The sequence below is a fragment of the Phoenix dactylifera genome, chromosome 14 (genome assembly GCF_009389715.1).
Source record: "Phoenix dactylifera cultivar Barhee BC4 chromosome 14, palm_55x_up_171113_PBpolish2nd_filt_p, whole genome shotgun sequence".
Classification (NCBI taxonomy): Eukaryota; Viridiplantae; Streptophyta; class Magnoliopsida; order Arecales; family Arecaceae; genus Phoenix; species Phoenix dactylifera.
In genome coordinates, this window is record NC_052405.1 from 1,142,934 (window position 1) to 1,164,347 (window position 21,414).

The 21,414-nt window shown below is 37.8% G+C and overlaps 2 protein-coding genes across 8 annotated transcripts; one reads left to right on the plus strand and one right to left on the minus strand.

Annotated features, from left to right (window-relative positions):
- The first annotated feature begins 519 nt into the window (after positions 1-519).
- Positions 520-11,815, plus strand: LOC103701385. 4 transcript variants are annotated; one of them, XM_039133243.1, is made up of 10 exons: positions 520-1,908; positions 2,077-4,135; positions 4,287-5,462; positions 5,685-5,834; positions 6,010-6,618; positions 8,379-9,215; positions 9,379-9,834; positions 9,940-10,005; positions 10,078-10,779; positions 10,895-11,815. In XM_039133243.1, exons 1-10 carry the CDS (start codon positions 1,783-1,785, stop codon positions 11,170-11,172), a joined length of 6,459 nt encoding a protein of 2,152 aa, XP_038989171.1. In that variant the 5' UTR covers positions 520-1,782; the 3' UTR covers positions 11,173-11,815. The 4 variants fall into 4 exon arrangements, with proteins under 4 accessions (XP_038989171.1, XP_017696870.2, XP_008781645.3 ...); XM_017841381.3 differs by having other exon boundaries at positions 523-1,908; positions 5,685-5,867; XM_008783423.4 differs by having other exon boundaries at positions 523-1,908; positions 5,685-5,867; positions 8,415-9,215.
- Positions 11,816-15,638: 3,823 nt separating this feature from the next.
- LOC103701230 (syntaxin-61-like) lies at positions 15,639-20,506 on the minus strand. 4 transcript variants are annotated; one of them, XM_026802286.2, is made up of 9 exons: positions 20,405-20,468; positions 20,076-20,125; positions 19,787-19,896; positions 18,282-18,395; positions 17,876-17,989; positions 17,579-17,763; positions 16,752-16,842; positions 16,140-16,205; positions 15,639-15,915 (listed from the first exon to the last, which is right to left on the minus strand). In XM_026802286.2, exons 3-9 carry the CDS (start codon positions 19,838-19,840, stop codon positions 15,805-15,807), a joined length of 735 nt encoding a protein of 244 aa, XP_026658087.1. In that variant the 5' UTR covers positions 19,841-19,896; positions 20,076-20,125; positions 20,405-20,468; the 3' UTR covers positions 15,639-15,804. The 4 variants fall into 4 exon arrangements, with proteins under 4 accessions (XP_026658087.1, XP_017696873.1, XP_008781445.1 ...); XM_017841384.3 differs by lacking the exon at positions 20,405-20,468 and adding an exon at positions 20,227-20,348; XM_008783223.4 differs by lacking the exon at positions 20,076-20,125 and having other exon boundaries at positions 20,405-20,506.
- Positions 20,507-21,414: the final 908 nt, after the last annotated feature.

Genomic DNA, 21,414 nt, shown 5'->3' on the forward strand with positions numbered 1-21,414 from the left:
CCTTCATGTTTGGTTGGAGCTTTCAGATGAGAAAGTAACTTTTTTATATGAATAAGATTTTCATATTTCATGATAAAAGTAAAATTTTTATGAAGATTTGGAAGATTTTTTTTTCTTTCCAAAAGTGCTCATAAGCTTTTAGATAGGATAGGATAAGATCTTTTTCTTTGTTAAGAGCATAACGGTATTTTATACAACTTTCTCAAAAAAAAAAAAACTTAGCCAAATATAAGCAATTCTGAAATATACCAATTTTTCATTGTAAATCAAACATACAATTTTTTTTTTCCACATAGGCATTAACTTTTTAGAAACAAATTTTCGATGAAGAAAAATTCTTCTAACAAACCAAACGGATGCTTAGTTTGTTTGAGGTAGCTTCTTTTCATTATTTCTTCATCTGATAAATTCTATTGTTAATTCTTGTCGCTATATGAACATGGCTTTGGACCATGATGATATTTATGGTGATTTTATTATAATGTTATTGAACTAATTATTTAATTACGTAATATTCTAATATTATTTTTTTTCAGTACATACATATGGACATACATAATACTATTTGTCAGTACATCCTAATATTATCTAATTGTTTAATGGAGTTGGTTTTAGTTCGGGTTATTTAAAACCATGCTAGATGCTGAATCATGTTTGTGAAGAACAAGAAACAACGTAAGACACGAGGATTTTTATTAATATCTCATACAAAAGTTTCTCTGAGACATTTTGTTTGATAAGCTGGACTAGACGCTAAACATTAATTATTCAGTTAAAGATTTAACAATTCAAAGCTAATGATGAGTCATTCAAATTGAAGATTCAATCTATGTATAAATTCAATCCCACCTCTATTTCAATATTTGGCTTGGCATCCATCCAGAGAATATATGATTTACGCCCTAAGAGTATTTAGAAACTAAAACTTACTAAGTTGTGTGGTTTTGACCTAAACAAAAGTGGGCATGAAATAGATGATTTTAGTAGCATGATATCATATTTTTCTATGACCAAATTATTAAATTCGTTGCATCCAAATTATTATTTTAAGGTATATATATCATGATCGCTAAAGTGAATCTTTCATTCATCATGCATTGTAACATAGCACTTTAATTTATTATTCATTTTTTACACACCTGGTGCACATATTACATATCTATGGAGCATACAAGTATACAACTCAACACTATAGATTCTGTATTTTTGGAATTATTTTTTCGCTTAAATTAACGTTTATTTGTGTAGTCTCATCTTTATTTTAATGAGCCTGTCTATCAATTTATCTAGCTATTCGTTATACGATACAAGTCATACCAGGTGGACTGCAAGGGTGGGCCTGAGGCTGAGAAATCTTAAATTGCGTATTAAATTCTGTGCGGGCGTCCGTTTGGATAAAACCCAGCGGTCGCATTGGAATCCTAAGTCCTGACAATCAGACCCCTCACGTGCTCGATCCAACGCTCAATTATATAAAACACGTCCCAACGGTAAAGTTCGAAGTCGACAAACCCGATGGAGCCACGTGGTGGTTCCTTTCTTTTCGCTGCGCGGGAAAAGCACGGGCAACCGAATTCGCTTCAAATTCAAAAAAATTCAAACGAGCCTTCAACGCTCTCTCACTCTCGCGCCTCGCCACCCCTTCTCTTTTTACCAAACAACAAAGAACTCCCATGGATGTCACAGAAATCGGACGAGGATTTCTTCTCCCCCTTCGTCTGATGAAGGATTTCGTTTAATTCCAATCGGTTTGCTTTTCTTTGGTTCTTTTCCTTAAATTCCATGGAGATGGAGTTAGATTTCAAGAGCATGAAGAGGAAAGAGCTCCAGGCGCTGTGCAAGAAGCATGGGTTGCCGGCAAATTCCACCAATTTGAACATGGCTGAGAGCCTCGCTTCCCTTCTCCAGGTACTACCTATCTATCCACTTTCTTTTCTCTTCTTGCTTCTTGTTTTAGATCTTTCTTTATGGAAATTTACGCGGGCCGAGATTATATAAGTTTCGTACACTTTTTTTTTTATATGTTTGTGGAATATCTATACCTGATTTCTTTTTTCTGTTTTCTTTAATAATTAGAAGAAGGAACATAAATGTGAGGAGATGAAGCCCAAGGGCTGCCTGAAGGGCTCAGGTGGAAGCAGCGGGGAGGATGTTGGAAGAGCGCGGGGGGTTTCAAAGAAAGTCAGCTTCTCTTTAGAGGAAGATAAGCTTGAATTCGATGAGTTACAGAGGAAATCAGATGGGAAATACTCTCCAAAGAAGAGGAAGTTCAGTTGTCGGAGGTCTGATATTGCTTTCAGGCCAGTAAAGGCCCTTGAGGAAGATGAAGCGGTTGAAGTTCCAGCAAGAAATACACGGTCTCGATCGCTTGCAGTTATGGTAATGTGGTCCCCTGGTGTGGAAAAGAAGAAAGGGAGAAAGCGCATGGAAGCTGTTTGCCAGAATGACGAGCCACCTCAAGTAGTGAAGTTGCTGAGTCCAGATAAAAGGAATGAAAGGAAGGCAGAGACGGAACTGTCTCGTGATGTGCCAACAACCAGAACCTTGAGGAACAGGGTGGTTGTGGTCAAAGGAGATGAAGGGTTAGTGCGAGATTCAAAACCTAGGAGAGCCCAGACAAAGAGAACTGCCAAAGACAAAAATCAAGCTTCAATAGCTCCTTTGTTTCAAGAAGCCACCATAGCTAAGGAAGTGGAGAATGATGAAGTTTTCAGAGGGAAATCTTGTCCTAAACATTCGCGCGGTGCAGTCTCTGCGGAAGAAATTTATGCTTATAATGGAAGTGAGATGGTTCCTTCTTGTGAGGATCCTCCTTTGAGGAGATCAAAACGCATTAGAGCGCTCGATCATAATTTAGAGGAAGGTAAATCCAAAGGTGATGCAGTTGCTAAAACGATCAGGCCAAAGAACATGAGAAATGAATCTTTGCAAGTTTCAGTTACAGTTGTGAATAAAGCTGAAAAGCAAGTTGCAGAGGAAACAGAGATGGCCCCTCTGATCGGAGAAGCTTTAAAGAGATCAAGGCATAATGTTTCAAGGGGTAATGAGGAGTCAGGACTTGGAACCTCCTTGCCGGCATGTAGGGAACTGAAAGATGAATGTGTTGCAGTAGCTGGGAAGATTTCGAGTAAGAAAAGAAGAAAGAATGCTCCTAATGGAAGAGATCTTGCATCCTCTGTACCTGATAGGAGCATGTCAAATGAAACTGCAGCTAAAAGAGTCAATAGAGGAAATCTCTGCGAGCATAAAGAACCTCCCAGGAGATCAACACGTAGTTCTTCGGTGCACAGAATCCTGGATCATGAGACTAATGATGTTGGAATAGTCCAGAAAAATGAACCAGTGAAGCAAGAAAGGCACATACGAACAAGAAGGGGAATGATGAAAAGTGCTGCTCCTAGCAATGAAATTGAAACTTCACTTCAAGCACCAGAATCTCAAGAGGAATCCCAAATGGGGTCACAACCTGAAGAAGGTCTAAGGCATTTAAGATGCAATGCTTCAGAATTCAGCATGCCTGATCATGAGATTTCCCTTCCTGTTGGCAGGAATCTGTTAGATAATGAAACCAATGGAATGAATAAGTTGCAGAAGCAGAACAAACCTGAACTTGAGATTTCCCTACTTGAAGGTGAGAAATCAGTGGATGATGAAATAAATAGAGGGAAGAATTTGCAGAAGCAGCAAAGAGGTCAGATTCTGGGAAAACCAGGTTCAGAAGCTTCTGTTCCTGATTGCAAAACTGGGGTTCACGCTGCATGTTCGGACACTGTTCCTGTAACATTAGCTGATGAGAAACAGAAGCATGAGAAGCATGCTGAAATTCAAACAGTTGGACTTCAGGTCATGGAGGCAAAATTTAGTGGATATACTGTGATGGAGGATTGCAGCAGCAGTTTTCGTGGGGCAACTAACCGTGAAGATAACAATGGAGGCAATGAAGTAGCAAAGATTACTGATGAACTTTTGTCTTGCAATCATCCTGAAGTGCTTTCAGCAGCCATTGTCGAAGGAGATTCTTCAGTGATTGATCTTAATCTTAAAACACCTGGTATGCCAGTTGAAGTTCATGATGTTAGCAAAATGGCTTCTCAAGTTGATAATTTCTTGCTGGTTGATACTAGCGACAACCAGGGTAAGCTTAGATACAGTATAACTTGCATTACTTTTTCCTTTTGGTATGATAATTTGCTAGACTTTCACCTTTTGTAGTATCTTTGCAGTTAATTTTGTTATGAAAGAATGTCATAGTCCTGAAATTACCTTATGGCAAAATTGTTCTACAGAAAGGACCATTCAGCTTTCAACTGTTGTTGCTGGTAGTGATTCGGAAGATATGTTGAACCAGCAAAAAATCTGCAGAAATGAGATGGTAAATTGTAGGGCAGCTGAAGATACCACTCTAAATGCTCAATCAACACCCGATGAATCTGATGATGTGAAACAATGTTGTGAAACTGTTGCTAAGCCTAATGATCCCCACATATGTGAAACTGCTGTTGATGAAGGTAAAGATAATTCTACAAATTTCAGTTTATTCATTAATTCGGGAAAAGTTGGTTTTCAATCTGGGGAGAGTAATTTTCAGGAAAACTTTAAAGATGAAATTAGACAATCTTTTCCCAACGAGAGTATTCCTCTTAATGTATGCTCTGATGAAGTTAGGATATCATACGGGGAATTTCCAAAGGGTGATTCCGATGGTATGCAATCTGGCTCTTCTAGCAATGTTATGGACTCTGACTCTGTAGAGCAGATAGCTAAATATAAAGAGTTATCCCTCTCCAAGCTTGTTGAAGTGTCATGCGGAATAAAAGAAAAACTTCAGGAGGTGAAAGAAAAGTCCAAAACATCTTTTGATGGCCATCTACTTGCAAAAAATGAAGAACAAGTCGCTATTCAGGTCGATTCTATTATATCTGAGGAACAAGAAGAAGCCTTGGAGATTGGTTTGGATAAAGAACTTTCTTGCTCCAAGGTTATGGAAATTCGAAGTGAAATCTCAGATTTACTTTCACAAAGATCTGGGCATTCAAATGTTGAAGCTGTGGTGCAGGTGGAAAGTGTGAGAGATTCTGCTTCACAGGGGAACTTAAATGCAGACAACAACGATGCCATTCTGTCATTGGATGATGGCGGCATATATAGAAAGCAAGACAAAGTTTTAGATATTCTTCAAGCTACAGATTTGAAATCTCCTGCTTCTACTACTGTGGCTGATAACAATGAAAATCCTGTTGATGTGTTTCACTGTGAGAATAGCAACAAAAGAAATGAAGCAAGAGGCTTTGGTGGAGTTATACTGCCCTCCACTTGTCCAGAAGATCCTTCAATAGTCGCTGCCACTGAATCTTCTTCCTGGATTCACAATGAAGAACCTGAAGCTGCTAAGCAGGAGCATGTCTATGATGCTATTGAAGCAGGTTCTCATATTGATGGTCACTCACCAATTTGTGGTTTTGGTAAGATATTGTAGAAACCGTTCTGTGATTGTGCTAATTATTTCTGTTCGATCATAGTCCATTAGTGATGGTTATGTTTATAGATGCCATAGCTTGTTCAATATACTTGGTCATTCTTTTTTTTTTTTCTCTCCATTCTTTTTTTCTCTCTCTCTTTTTCCTTTTTTGATGATTATCAAGCTTTTGCAGTTGAAAGTTATTTGATTTTGTCTGTGGTGACAGATAGTAATGGGAAAGACTTATCGAACCTGCAGACAGACTCTAGAATCAAGATGGGGTCTGGCGGAGTGGCTAGGAATGCCATGCTGAATGGCCTATCTTATAGTAGGCGTTGTGATGGTATAAGCGGCAGAAAAATTTATCTTTTAGATGGTAATTCGCCCTTGTTTAAGGATTGTTTTCAGGGTATGTCCCATATTGTCCTTTTTCTACTAGTTGTGGATATTCCAAGTATGCTCTATGGTTACTAGCATTAGTTATGATTGATTATCTAGTCTTATCAATTGTTTATCTTTTGTTAACCTCAAGCTTCTGCCTGCATCTACAGAGACTGAAACTGGAGAACATTTACCAGACAATCTAAAGGATTTCAAAAATAGAGGGGGAACTTGTGGGGCTGTTTCTTCAGACATTTGTAGTCACAAGTCGGCACCTGGAGAATGTGAGGTTTTAGACAAATTCAAAGAAGATTTAATGGAGGATAATCAGTCACAATTGTGGAATTCTTTTTCGTGCAAAGTTCTTCCTGAGCAGAGTAATTTAGAGTTATGTAAAGTTGAACTTCAAGAAACAAATGAAACTGTTGTATGTGGGCATGCCAGTGATGATAAAGGGGTTGCTTCTAATGAAAGTGTGTTTGTTCAGACCATCTTGGAGGAGAGAGATGTTGTTGATGCTGGTGAGACTGTGGACATGAGCAATAACCAGACAAGAACATTGCATGTACATCAGGTGTCCACTGATTCTTTAACAAAAATTATTAACATTGATTCTGGAAGAAGTGGTGGTTTGAGGGACGAGCATGCAGTTCAGAAAGCCAGATTGGATATATTAGATGGCATAGTGGGCGATGAGGGTGAACTTAAAGAATCTGTAGGGAATAAAGAGAACACTGCACCTTCCAATAAATTTGATGGAGAAGTGGTTCATAAACCAGGTGAGCTGTTGTCTTAAAAAGGGGTTTGTGATCTTACTGATGAATTTCATGCGTCTTTTATTAATGCTATAGCATCATTTGAAAACCAATCCCCCTTGTATATTTGAAGTTTTTGGTTTATGAAACCTGTTCAGCATGCCACATGTAGGATTAACGTATAATGCCTAAGATTCTGCATGGAGAAGGGTGAAGATTGTATCATCTGTAAATGTTGCCTTTCACTGAATAACAGTCATTGTTTCAGAATTTTACCATTACCATATGTAAGCATCAAGCTTCATTCCAAATACTAGGTGTAGGCTTTATGAATCTTGATACTAAGCATTTTTGTTTAAAGTTACCCCTGATGTTATTTCATTCTTTTCTTATCCCTTTTCACAACTTCCATAGATGTTATTTTAGGTCTTTTCTTATCTTTATAACTCTTTTTCTAAGTATATGTTAAGTGTCCCTTCATATTGGAGCTCTTTTAACTGTACATTGTGCATTGACATACTTCCATTTGAATATCTTAATTGTCCTATCCTCATTTTGGTTGTCTTTGACCTTTTTATTCCCCAATATATCGAGGTAGACAACTTAACACGCTTCATTATCATTCTACTAATTTTCCCTTCAGTGTCTACCAAGGTTTTGAATCACATAAGACCCTAGAAAGACCTCTCAACTTCTTCAAATTAGCTTTAATTATATCATATATTAGTCATCTATCTTTTCGTCATTTTATGCAATAATTCTAGGTAATGAAATTGATTACTCTGGTATTTTTCTGTTTACAACTTGACCAAGGCCTCAACTTCATATCTCATGTTGCTTAAATTCCATTCCATATATTGAATTTTTGTTTTATTGATTTTCAAAATCTTATCCTTTAAAGCTTTCCACCATAAATTCAATTCAGTGTTTATTCTCATCCTCTTCTTGTCCATATATACTATTTCACCAGCAAATCACTTATGCGATGTTAGCTTATCTTGATTACTAGCTTATCTTGAGCTCCAATATGAAGCCCATGGTCATTGGAAATACATTTTTAATGCCACCACAGCCTTTTATGCTTGTTATGCTACTGGATGCATGTCTTTTCGTAACTTCTATGTGCTGTTTATGCACACATATCCTTCTTATGTCCCACCCAGTTACCTCTTTGCAAACTAATTCATCTGTTCTTGCATTTATCCTTCATCTAGATACTGTGTAATGTTTCACATCCACCACTTTATCCCTACCCTTCAGCATTATGAAGGAATTCAATTTAGAAATATGCAATCTGCAGCAACTTGTAAACATGCATTAATATGACTAGCATTGTTAGAGCATTTATAGTTCAGTCTCATTTTCCAAGCCAAACTGAAAGTGTCAAACTGCCGTCTTTACTACTTTTCAACTAATAAGCGTGGGTTCACTGATTCTGTTCCTTGCATGTGAAAGTTTTATTATCCAAGCACATTTTTGAAATTGTAGACAAATATTGGGGTATCATAGCTATATTTGATTTACAAATCAGAATTATATTTTGATACTGTACTTTTAATCCCCTTCAGATGTGCAGTCGAACCTTTTTGTGCATGACTTAGCTTTTGCATGCTTGTTCCATTTCTGATCATGATGTCTTAGGTACTGAAATGGGCTATCGTTAATAGCATATGCAGGAGCACCTGCAAGTTTGATGTAATTTTTTTCTGTTTAGCTTATTAGGTTCTTGAGGCATTTTTTTTGAAACTCTACTATTCATCTTGTACTGATATCAAAATTGTTAGAGTCAGCTTCATGCAAAGAAATGATACTCTCTCCAGAACACCTGGGATCAGTGGAAGCTTTGTGCACTGAGGAAGGGCCCTTTTCTTACAAGCAAAATGTTGAGAGAATTGATCAAAAGGAGGCATCTAAAATTTTGGTGAGAAAGTTTGACTGGAGGGTTCTCGAAGGCAATGAAGCCTTCAAGGATGAGGATGTAGAAGAGAAACTGGATGCAAAATTAAATTGCATTAACTGCAACGAAGTTGATGACATTTTCTCTGCTGAAAATGTTCACAACAGTGGGGCAGGAGGAACTTTGATTTCCATAACTCCACCAATTCTTGAATATACATTGGAAAAGTCAGAGCATGGTCTACATAACAGTGGCAAGTTGCCTATCACAAAGAGGGCTTATGAAGTTCTTAGTGCATTGAAAAGTGAAGTTGATGAAGCTTCATTCATCATGAGACTTTTAATTGGCTCAAAAGACCTAATCACTCAGGATGACAAAGAAATTTCACCCAATGATGCTCTGGATCAAGTTGGCTTCACTGAAATTGTTTGCAAGAATGGTGCTTTAGACGAAGCAAAACCATATCGTATCAACTCTGGTGAAAGTCTTTGTTACAATTCAAAGAATGATAAGGCAGCTTTAAATGGTCAGTTTGCCTTAAAGGATCATGATGATGATAATGGGAGCAAGTATTTGAAAACCCTGGGACTTAAGTTGGACTATGGGTGTTCTGAAGATGCTGACATAAGTGGGAATAGAGATCAGACGGGTACATCAACAAGTCATTTAAGTTGCAAATTATGCAAACAAGATAAAGAGAAGGTGAAAGCAACTTCTTCAGAAGGTATGTTCAGATATTTTGCACAGTTGGACTCTTTTGCCTTTTCTCTAATTAGACATTTATTTTCCTTAAAATGAAATACTTCGGATATCTTTGCACTTTAGGTTTAACCTGACATATGGTAAAGACAGTTTGGACTAAATTAATTGTTGTTTAAAAATTGCAGGGAAATTTAGCAGCTCGAATACGGCTCCATTTGTTGGCGTATCGAGTGAATCCAAATCTAAAGATATTTGGGATGCACCAGGTGCAAAGTTAATATTTTTAAAGGACCTATTTCGGATGGAAAGTGAAGTGTCATTTGTCATGAATGACAATGCTTGGGCTGCTTTTTGTGGGAGTCAATCTGATGAAGAAAATTTTGAGCATGAAAGTAAAAATTCCATGGACATAATGGCAGCTGATGAAAATAAAGCATCAGGGAAGAGAGAAGAGATAGAGGCTATGCCACTCTTGTCAGATGTTCTGGTCCAAAAAGAATTTGGAGGGCAAGCAGATACTGTGGAAAATAATGGGGGTCTGCATGCAAGCTCAGAGGCCCTTGGCTGTGAAAATTCTTACGTGGTAGGAACCGTATCGGGTAATGCTTATTCTGAGCCTGTTGATAGATTGGGGTGTCAAGGTGAGTAGAGGTTATGTTGTTGGTGCCCCTTTTCTGTTTCATTTATGATTTTGTTGGTATTTCCTATTCCTGGACTAAAGTAGTCTGACTGTAATGGTTTTCCAGTTTCTATGCAACTAGATGAACAAAAAAAATCATGTCAAGAGGATGATATTATTGACAAATATGAAGGTTAGTGTTGCTGTTTTCTTTGTTATATCTTTATTTATCTGCTGAAACTTACTGGCTTCTGTTGGATAGCAGGTGCGAAACCAGACGACTTTTGCCATGCTGTATTAACTGAAGGCAATTTTTCAGAAAATTATGCTACCGATGGGCATGAGGACCAAGAGAGGGTAGAAACCTTGAATCATGTGTCTCCATTGATTGGTGGAACTGGGGTTGATGAAAAGGCATCCATTTTAGATTGTATTGAACTTACTAGTGCAACAAGAGAAACAAAAGTTCAAGATGGATCATTGCCTATGGTACAAGGAGCGTCCGTGCTGGAGAGTTGCACAGAGAGTTTCCGAATGAAAGCTTGTGGTCCTTTTATTTCTGCAGAATCTGAAGAGTGGGAGAATACATTTGCCGATGAAGTTGCTGGAAAGACATCTATTATTGAGGCAGCAGAAATTGTCTCAGTGGAGGAATCAAAGTCCAAGGAAATCTTGAGTTTAGCTGAAGGTGTATCAGTTTTGCCGGATGAGACTGCCAAATTGAATTTGACTGATTTTGAAATTGTTAATTCCTGTGATACAGAAGTGGCAAAACAGTTCAAACATGAAGAAAATTCTGAGGATTTTGGAATGTCTATGGTAGAAACTGTAGATTTGGTTGGTTTGTCTCAGCAGGATTGCAAAATTAACTCTCAAGGACCAGTGGGATTTACAGGTGGAACTCCTGCTGACTGTTCTCCTGTAGAATATGGAATTGGGCATAAGAGTGATGCCTTGGAGTCTGAAGGTGAATTGTCTAAATTATTGATCATCTCTCTCTCTCTCTCTCTCTCTCTCTCTCTCTCTCTCTCTCTCCTTTTTTTCTCTTTTGCAACTTATTTGACTGTTAAATGTTTCTTCAGAATCAAGTCGATATAGCGGTCTGGACCAGATGGAGGAAATTAGCTGGAAGTTGTTAAACTCCAGGATTTCCAGTGCAAACAAGGCCAGTAAAACAGGTCTTTACAACACTACACCAATAAAGTTGGTTGAGAACTCGAGATGCCACTCTATGATGGATGGTTCAAAAGGTAAGGAGAACACAACAGTTATCAAGATGGACCACTCTTATAAACATAATCTGGATAAATCGGCAATTACCAGATCTTCCAGACGACCTCTACAGAGTTTGCAGAAATAATAAGAACGTTGAATGATCAATGAATATATATATATACACGTATAGTTAGTTTGTGTTTTCAACTTTTGGTTGAAGGATTGTACAAGGTGAGAAAATAGCAGTGTGGTGTCCTAATCTACTTTGAAAAACTTATAGGGTCTTGTGAATTTGAGATTTGTTAAGAGTTTCTTTGGGGACCAGCGTATTTGGGATTTTTATTAAGAGTTTCAAGTATTTCTTCAGGTCAATTATTGCTCTGTCCTTGGTGCAACCATGTATGAACTTGCCACTATGCTTGGAATGCTAAATTAAAAGTTGATTTATCTGTAAATTTTGAATTGAGTGGAAGAGTTTCCAGGATCTTCGAAACATAGTTTTGTATCAGCTGTGTGCATGAAGAAATACCATTTTACAAAAGAACTTCAGCGGTACATGTTAGCTGGTTGATTAGCATGTTGCTTTTAGCTTAAATTCTCTTGTAATTTTCATTTCTATGCTTTAAATCTGTCTTCAAAGAACGTTTTGGGTTGTACAAGTTCCAAATCATTTCAAAGTTTTATGCTCCTGAAAGCCTGTCCCCATATTCTTATGTTTTGTGTTTTGAATGGCAACCTAGTTGTTAAGATCAGTCATTAGCATCAGGAAAAACTCCAAAATGATGCTTCTTAACTTAACTAAAAAGGCTTTTACAAGAATGTTTATCTGCTTTGATTAAAGGGCTAGGTGCACTGGGCTAAACTTCTTTAGACTCCAAACACGACAAGTAAACTTGCTTTGCCTGCTCTGCAGGGCAATCATCCGCTGCCTAGTTACCATACATTCCAACAATGGCATTCTCTCATGAGATGCTTAAACCAATTTAGCTACCAGGATTGGAATCGAATGTAGCAGCCGATCGAGAACACCCCCACTTTACTCAACTCATTTAGGACGCAGCCCAACTATTTCTGTTCTCCTGAAAAGAGAGATAAAAGAAGAAAAGGGAGAGGAAAACAATATCAACTCTCGCACTGTCCCTCCTTCATGCTTCTCAGCATCTCTTTCTCTCGTCATGAGGCCTGCTGCTGATGGGTTGAGTCACCATGTATATATACGCCATCGAACGAAACCGCTGCCTCTTCTGCGGCCGCTCTTCGATGATCTTCTTCCTCTTCTTGCTGCTGCTTCTGCTGCTGAATTCTTCTTCGACGTCTTCTTCTCGCCAACTTAGATGCATTAGCTGCTGCACTGCTTTCATGTCCAGCTCCGTTAACCCCTTCACCATCCCTACGTACGTCATCATAGACTATATATTGGTAAGAAGAGAAGAGAGTAAATATTTTGGCTAGAAGAGAAGGAAGAGTCTGAAGAGAAGAGAAGAGAGTAAATATTTTGGCAAGAAGAGAAGGGAAGAGTCTGAAGAGCGAGACAAGTTTAACTCCCATATTTCCTCCTTTCCGCTGGCTTGCGTTTATATATATGGAACCAGCCCACGCGTCGAAGGTCGTCGCGTTGTTCGTGTGTACGCGAGAGGGTTATTTGTCTTCAGAGGCTTTCAAAAGGAGAAGCTGCCGAGTTGACGCGACGAAGATGGTACGAAAAGTCGCGGGGCGAGGGAACCCCTACTACTACTATTCTTACGAGGAAGGTGGGGGGCCAATGGGGTCCGTTTGCATGTTGACTCGTTTTACGCGTCTGATAGCCTCCGTTCTCACGGTTGATTCACAAAATATATCAGGTATATTTAGTGCTGCAACTCCACGCGTCCATTTCCTTAAGTGATTTTGATGTATTGCCTCCTCTCCCCCTCACTGTATATGGGATTTATCCTTGTAGACATATCGACACCAACTTTATTCTCACACACACACACACACACACTATGTATATGTATGTTCGAATGTAGCAGAACTCTCAAATTACAAAAAGAAACTTGACGTATACAGATGGCTCTGATCTCATGTTCTGAATTTATTATTTATATACCAAGATAAATTGAATTTATTCTTTTATTTTATTTGAATTTGGATTTATTATTTGGATACATAAGTATATTAAGATATGCAGTATATTAAGAGCTGACAGTCTACAACTAGACTACATAAACGTAGTGCACACGCCTTACCATCACGGGTGTAGAGCTTCTAAAATTACAGTCGCCCAAAAACAGTGTATGACGACCTTTCTGCGCACGGGGTCCTTTTGGAAGTGTGGAAAGTTGCGCAAGGTGTCAGTTTGTAATTTTGTCCTAGCATTCCTCGAATCATAAAGTATTGAAGACAATGTTACTCTCAGAAATGACTTTAGTCAAGCTGGCTCAAGAGACCAGACTAACCAAGTCAAGTCCAAGTATTTCCAACTCCGCGTCTGTTCTAAGACCCTTCTAGGGAGCCCCAATCAAAATAGAACCATTAGATGGCGCGCCTTTGATGTTCCTCGTAGAATTTTCTTTTTGCATCTTGAATAGTTATTAGACTCTTTTTCTTTTCTTCTCCAAATAATTAGAATATGGATGGAGCTCGGCATGCAAAATGAATGTTACAATTACTAATATGGTTGAAAAGATGAGCCATCTGTAATTCGCTATTGTACGTGAATTTATTTATTTTTGAATTTTCAAAAGAGTTCAATTAGCTGAAACTTGGATATGTAAACCATAAAGGCTTTTCTAAACGAATTAGGCACGGTAGCTCAAACGTTACAGATCTATGAATTTATCTGTTTTCAACAGAAACAATATTAGAAAAGTTTTGTATATCAATCATAGTTGGTAAACTCTTTATCAACAAATATTATAGTCCAAACGTGGACTTGACAGGTCGTTGGATTGGAAAACTGGTGAAATGAACCCGGTTCGGTTTCTATTTAGAAAGAGCCTATACTTTAGTACTATGGGGGCGTTTGGTAACCCCAACAGAATCACTACGGTGATCTAAGATCTCCGATGATCTGAATACTGGAGTGATTTGATCCCCAGTGATCTAAGATCAATGTGTTTGGTAAGCCATAGTTTAGTGATTAAAAATCCTCGGATATCCATGAGTAACTTGTTTGGTATGGTATGGTGATCCAAGATTACCGACCACATAATACCACAAATACCCCGATATATCTTGGATAGATTTTTTATGTGTTTTTAATTCTTATGAATCAAAAATGTAAGTCAAGCACACTATTTCGACAAAAATGTATAAATCTAACAAAGATAAACAAGAAGCCTCTTCAATTTAATATAATTCTTGAATGGAAGCACAGAAAAGTAATTACTCTAAAAGAAGGCCCATGAAGCTGATTAAATAACTGAGATTATGCTTGGCAATACTGTTTACCATGTCGAGCAAGAGCAGAATAGAAAAAGGTTATCCCATGGCACTTCATGGTCAAGGTAAAGAAAAGAATTTGTCTAGAAAAGGACAACTAAATGCGGTATTCTCATCACCTATACCCACATCACCCTTGATCCTGAGATGATCACTCTATACCAAACGCCTCCTATGGTGTGCATGAGTATTACGATTGACCCTGGGGATGGCTTGCTTGCGTAGGCTGAGGTACATTTTATGTGCTCAGTTTAACAAAGTTGCTGAAGTATACACTCGTTCAAGCGAAGGAATTATTGATCTTCTTTTATGTCAATCAGGCCCGGCAAAAATCTAAAAATAATCCGAACTCTTTCGTCCATTTATTTGCATAGATCTCTATTGCACATTTCAATGGTGGATCTGCACACGAGATGGTGAATCATTTTTTATTTTTTTTTTGGGTACAAGTTGAATCATTCTTTCTCGCGAAGGACACAACCCCTGTACAGGAAAAAAACACCCATCCAAACGGGGCCCTTAAAAATCCGGCAGTTTTATTTAGTCTCCTCGCGAAGTTTCGACAATTTTTGCAAATAATAAGTCCTTCCAGCCAAATGATTAGCCTATTATTATTTGTCATAAGCAAACAGGTGAGATAAGTCTGATGGAAGTGCTCCTCCAAGGGAAAAAGAGGACAATTTGCAGCCCTCTACAATTCCCAAAACTTTACCACCAGTCAACTCCAAGAAAACGAGAGTTAAATACAAGTAATCATACTGGTTCGAAGTATCTTTAGTCCCACACGCAGTGAGACTGGCATGGGCCTTTTGACCACCATCTCAGTCCCCACCAAAATCTCAACCTATATTCATCTGAAATATGGCCGCATAATTCCACATTCAATACATGAATCCCACCTGAAATATGAATGCATATCGTATTACCTGCATCACATTGAATCCTGGAGCGAACTTCTGTTGTGAATCCTCAAATTGACATAAATCATTCATTATCACATTATCAGAAATTGGAGCACTCAAGTGCTTTAGAGCTGAAGACAACAATAGTGATGTCCAGCATACTTAAATTTGCAACTCAGAGACGACTAGGCACCATTTAGTAAAGGGAATAAAAATTCTTAGATGTAGAATTATAAGAGCTAGCAGCATGATGTATGGGCAGAAGCTCTGCTTTAGGATATATTGATGCCTCAGAATTCCAAAATTAAGATGTATGAATAATGATCCTTCATAATTCAAGTGATATATGAGCATCTATCCACCAGTGATTTATTTGAAGTCTTCAAATATATTTTACCTTTGCTTACAGCTTACATTCAACAAAATATTCAATCACACTGTTATTCTGTTTTCTATGTTAAGAAAACCAAAACAAAAAGAATTATGAAAAGAACTATCAAGAATGCTATCATCATAAGCTGTCCCTTCGCACCAGCCTTCTTCATAACCATAGCCACTTTTTTCTGCACGCAAAAAGTGTTTTCTCACTTTAATAATGCTTTTTGGCACTTTGGGGGGCAAAAGGAGGGAAAAAGAATAGACCAGAAAGCATGTCATTTGACTAGGTTCGCTGCTGAATCAAATTTGCTATAGAGCAAAAGGATCCAAAGAAAAGTGGCCCCGGGAAGGAACATAAAGAAGGAAAAAAATGCAGACATCTTCTAAACAGAAGAATGCAAAAACTAACCTGAACAAAATCAAGCCTATTTGAAGTAGTTTCCATTTCCATGCCTAGGTCATCCAATATTCTTTCCTTCATCAACATAAAAAAAAAAAGCACACCGATAATGAATTAAAATTGCCACTACTGAGTTATTGCAGAAAAGCACTGTAACATAATAGTATAGATTAAACCGGCCTCCTGCAGTACTGCACTGTAAATGAACAAATACGGCATCCTGCTTCAAAGTAACTAAAAAACTGGACACAACTGACATATGACCTATGACTGCCAGGAAGGAAGATGCATGTAAAAATTGAGACGATCAAAACACTCCAACCGATCTAGCCAAGAAGCACATTTTGCATGTCAAAAAAGTAATAATGACATGACGAACGATCATTAAAATGCTTTAAACAAAATAACAAACCAAACAAAAATATACCAGAGACATGGATGCCTCTTTATTACTTTTTGCCCATCTGCTAGATATTTTTTGGGAAAATGTTCTATATCTATTTGAAAAAGAAAGTGAAAATCTTCTATGAACCATATTGCCACCAAACCATAATCATTGAGGATATTCAATTTAATCAAGCCTTCATAAAATAAAAAAATTTGAAACAAACATGAAAATACCTGTCCAACAAGCTCATCATGTATAGTAAGTCCTACACCACCTAGTCTCTGAACACTGGCACTGAGCTCATCCAGCTCCTCATCTTGTTGCCTATATCATCAGGCAGCAGGTATAAGTTCCCAGTGAAATAAAGCTATTCGTCAAAAGCCTTAAACCAAAGGCTCAGCTGTGGCATGAAACAAGCTAAACCCATTCCACTCAGAAGGTAAATACTGAGGTTTTTTGTTCATTTGATGCATTTTTCTCCATGATGTGGGTGACCATGCTATGCAGACAAGTTTCTCTAAATCCACATAGAAGAAAATTATGTTGCATGGACCCTTCAGTTTAGTATCATGTACCTATAACTAGTGCCTGGGCATGGGTATTTATATAAGGCCTAGGTACAAGTCCATGAAAGAAAAAACCATTAGATTCTATAAGAGTCTGACACATGCACCAGCACACAACACAATGTCTATATCCATGTATCAGTTGGAAGAAAATGACTACAGGACCCCAACATTCTTCAATGCCTTGGAGAAATTATAGCTAAATTATTGTCAATTTTTAGAAATAACTCCTTGGGAAAGCCTGATCTGTCTCTCCCCATGGATGGAAACCCTGACCACACTTATAAAATGCAACAGATTCTACTTTCTTCAATAAATCTAGTCAGACCAATTTTTTAGTATCACTTGATGGTTGTTCATTAACTGAATAAGCAATTTGATTTAGTTAATGATTTCCAAAATTGGTTGCAGAAAGTGTTTGACTAATAAAATTTTTGGCCATGTCCACAACAAATATGGAAGGATAGATTTAGATAAATAAAGCACAAAATTACTTTATTAGGAGCAGCTGCCGATCTGATTCTGAAGAGATAAAATCATCATTGTCGGCAATGAAGTGGTTCGATCTGCCTGTCTGAGAAGCATGATCATTGGGAAGTCTCATCAGCTCTTTACGCATACCATTGATTGAACTGCTCTTCTCCTTTCCAGCTTCCACAGCTCTCCTCACAACACCAACCTAAAAATTTCATCAGAGCATCCAAATTACTTTTCCAGTTTAGAAATCATGAAACAACAATAATAGAAGTGTTAATGAGAAAACTAAATTTAACGATTTCTATTAAGTCTACCTGATTATGAGCAGTACCAGTCCATTTTCTACGTCTTTCAAGTTCAACTTCATCAAGGCCATACCAAGCTGGATCTCTTGCAGCAACTGCAATTGCCTTGTCCAACTCATCCACCTTTCAAGGAAGAAAGACTGTAGGTTCAACTAAGGAATTGTAGCCCGATAAAACAATGGGAACAGACAAAACATTTGGCTAAATTTTAACCATACAAAGCCAGGAGGTGCAGAGTGCCATCCAAATCAAAGGGACAAGAAAAAGGAAATCTCCCTTTTCATGTCCGATTTTGCTTGTTCGCTAGGCCATGTTGTACTATGCCATGTTCTAATATGTTAAGTGCTCAGTATAACAACATGTTGATAAGAAAAGTACTTAGAAGTAGAAGAAATGAAAATAGACAACATGATACCTGCCACTCAATGCTTTCACAGCTGGCAAGGAGCTCCTTGCTTAGATGAACACGCTCTCCGGTGTCTGAAGGGGTCTGCTCCCAGTGGTGAAAAGTAGCTTGAAGTTTATCAATCTGCCACAGTTCATCCAAAAGATGGAGAGTTTGGTTGGTCTCTAAAATAAGCAGAAACAATTAAGTCGCATATAGAAAAAGATGCCTAATAACTAGGAACATAGCTGGAATTCATTAATTGCGTATTAACATATTTATCGAAATGCATTTTTCATTAATAAATGTAGAAAGAGATTTATTGTATATATATGTAAAGAGTTCTTGGTCCTTTGCTATAAAGTACTCAAACACTTTGTAGAATGCTTAAAACTGACAAATGGGCTCTCCATATAATAACAACTGTCATTCACAGTTACATATTTGTTTAAAGAAAAGCAGCGGAATATATGTCTATGCATAACTACTGTAATTTACAATTACCTCTCATGTAAACATATCTAAGACATGAAAAAAAATAAATCACCATTTGCTATGTCTATCAACATCCTTTTTGGCATCATTCTCTTAATTTACTGACCCCTCAGCATGAATATACAAGCCCTTAGTGTGGCATTGGTGGACCAAAGATTCACCTGCACGACTGAAAGATGTCCGATAAATTTTCTAGAACCTCCAGAACCTTAAGCTCCCCTCAAACACACATTCAGGTTCAGAACTTACAGCCACCAGTTCTACTCCCATCTTGACTCTCTCTACCTTTATGCCTTTCTTCCTCACTCCAGTCCTACATCACTGAATAAATCTCTCTTTGTTCACATGTCCTTTCTAGATCTATAAAAACAAGGTTTTGTCATTTTCTTTTCATATAAATATATCCATAAATTGAAAGCATGGTTATATATGAATGTGGAAGAGTACCCTTTACAAGTATAAAAGCATACATGACCTCATAATCAGCGTCAACAATAACATAAAAGACCCACTTCAGGTGAGATGTTCATCCTTTCAACAACTAAAACACGTGACTCCTTTAAAGAGATAGGACATCCGTGTTGGAACATAATTTTTTCAAAAAAAGAACGGAACTAGATAGCAGAAAACACCAAAAGATTTCAGAACACAATTATGTTGCAAGTTTCAAGAATTACAGCATAAAGAAACTTCTTTGTTATTCGTTTGGGTCATCCTAGTTTGCCAATTTATCATATGGAAAGCAGCCCCATATATTTTCTCATGGCCCCCTTTCACATTTTCTGAAGTTCACCCCTCCTATCTCAAAACCAGTATATTCATCGAATGAACCGTACCTCCGGCCTATGTTATACAACAGAAACAAATCAAATGGTTTTACCTTTCTCTTAAGCTCCCTCCAGTACCATCATCTCGGAATCAATCCTTCAGAGTTTTACTGCTAACCCTACCAAGCTCATCTAATCTAGCCCCCTTATCCTGTCTTCATGTTGTCTGATATCAAATCGAACTACAAAAAACACATGATTAGACAGACTTACAGAATCCTGAATTTCTTCTTTCACGATATAAAATGGATCTTGAGGTGGCGTCATTTTTTCGCATTCACCGACGAAGACTTTAAAATCGCAGTGCTTCAAGGTACAATGTTCTGCAATTATAAGAGAGCAGACATATAAATCAGCCCATGAACTAAAGCATATCCATAATAAAATTGAGATCCTCGACAAGACAAGTGGATCTAATATAAGACCAATCAAAATTTACAGCAATGTTCAATAAACCCTAACCCACCAATATAATTGGAGTTATCAGTAATGCTGGGCTTACTTATTCACATAAAGAGATCATAAAGGCCAGATCCAAGTTGTTTGAGTGCACTGGAAGAAAAAGACGAAAGGTTTCAGAAAAGATTTGGAAGATACAAGTAACTGGGCACCATATGTGTGGAATTTAGATTTGGAGAGGGTGGATTAGGGACCTTGAATTGGGATTGCGGCTTGGGGTACGGGAGGTGGAATTGGGAGCGATGCGGCGAGATTGGGGAAGGTGGCGAGTTTTGGGCACAGGAAGGGCCGGAAAGATCAGAACTGGGGGCGAGAGCAGCAAGCGAACGAATGGAGAGGGGGGATAAGACGGCGAGGGATGGAGTGCGGTACCTGGAGCGAATCCCCGGAGCTCTCCCTCTGATCGGCGCCGGTGACCAGAGGCGAGGAGGGGGGGGGGGGGGGGGGGGGGGCGGCGATGAGGAGGGGGACGGTGAATGGGCGCGTGCGAATCAGGCAGCCATGGACCGTGGTGGAGTAGGTCCAGGAGGAGCCCTGGAGGAACTATTGCCGGCACGTGCGACAGCGAATCATGGGCGAGTGAATGACGTTTACGATGTTGATGTATTGGAGACTCTAATCTATGTATCAAGACATTCCACATGCATAGTTATAATGAAATGATATAGTTTATTAATTTTGTGATGATCTGACGCTTCTATAGGTAGGAAATTTTCAAAATATATAATCTTGTATAAATAGATATGATTGCCCTTCTGGACTAACCCAAGTTTTTATTTTTTAATATTATTATTGAAATTGGTGGTATTGTCATGTTTATATAACCTCATTCTTTATTTGAATCAAAATTGACTCAAAATATAGTGTTGCATAGAAGGATTTTTTCTCCTCAACTTATAGTTTGGCAATTTGCCAAGGTTAAAGTAGTTGGGTTGTGAATCAATTTGATAAAAAATGAAACATAGAATGATATGGAAGTAAAATAGAAAATATTATATGAAGATTTATTGGAAGTATGGAGACTTGACTTGCTTGGATTTTGTAGAGCATCAAGTCACCTTGTAAATCATTGCCAAATTATTAAATAATATATAGGTATGAGTAACATAAAATTTGAATAAATAAAATAATAGCAAACAAATATAGAGTAATTCATGATATATATAAACTAAATGTAATATATATAGAAAATATTATTATAAAGGAAATTTTAGAAGACCTAGTTGAGTTAAATTACGGATTTGCATAAGAACTTGGCTAAGTTATTAGATTGGGTCATCATATTTTTATATAATTTGATCATTAACTCGAGTGTTGGCAATACAATGCGAGATCCAACCAAATCCAACCAATTATATCAAATCAAATAATCCTTGAGTTTG

Bases quoted from the DNA above. Each gene is read 5' to 3' on its own strand.
- LOC103701385 (XM_017841381.3), top strand. From the start codon at position 1,783: ATGGAGATGGAGTTAGATTTCAAGAGCATGAAGAGGAAAGAGCTCCAG. The intron at 1,909-2,076 runs GTACTACCTATC...TTTAATAATTAG, and splicing joins GCCTCGCTTCCCTTCTCCAG to AAGAAGGAACATAAATGTGA. The intron at 6,619-8,378 runs GTGAGCTGTTGT...CAAAATTGTTAG, and splicing joins AGAAGTGGTTCATAAACCAG to AGTCAGCTTCATGCAAAGAA.
- LOC103701230 (XM_008783223.4), bottom strand. From the start codon at position 19,840: ATGACGCCACCTCAAGATCCATTTTATATCGTGAAAGAAGAAATTCAG. The intron at 17,990-18,281 runs GTATCATGTTGT...CTTCCTTGAAAG, and splicing joins GTGAAAGCATTGAGTGGCAG to GTGGATGAGTTGGACAAGGC. The intron at 16,206-16,751 runs GTATTTTCATGT...ATGTTGATGAAG, and splicing joins ATGATGAGCTTGTTGGACAG to GAAAGAATATTGGATGACCT.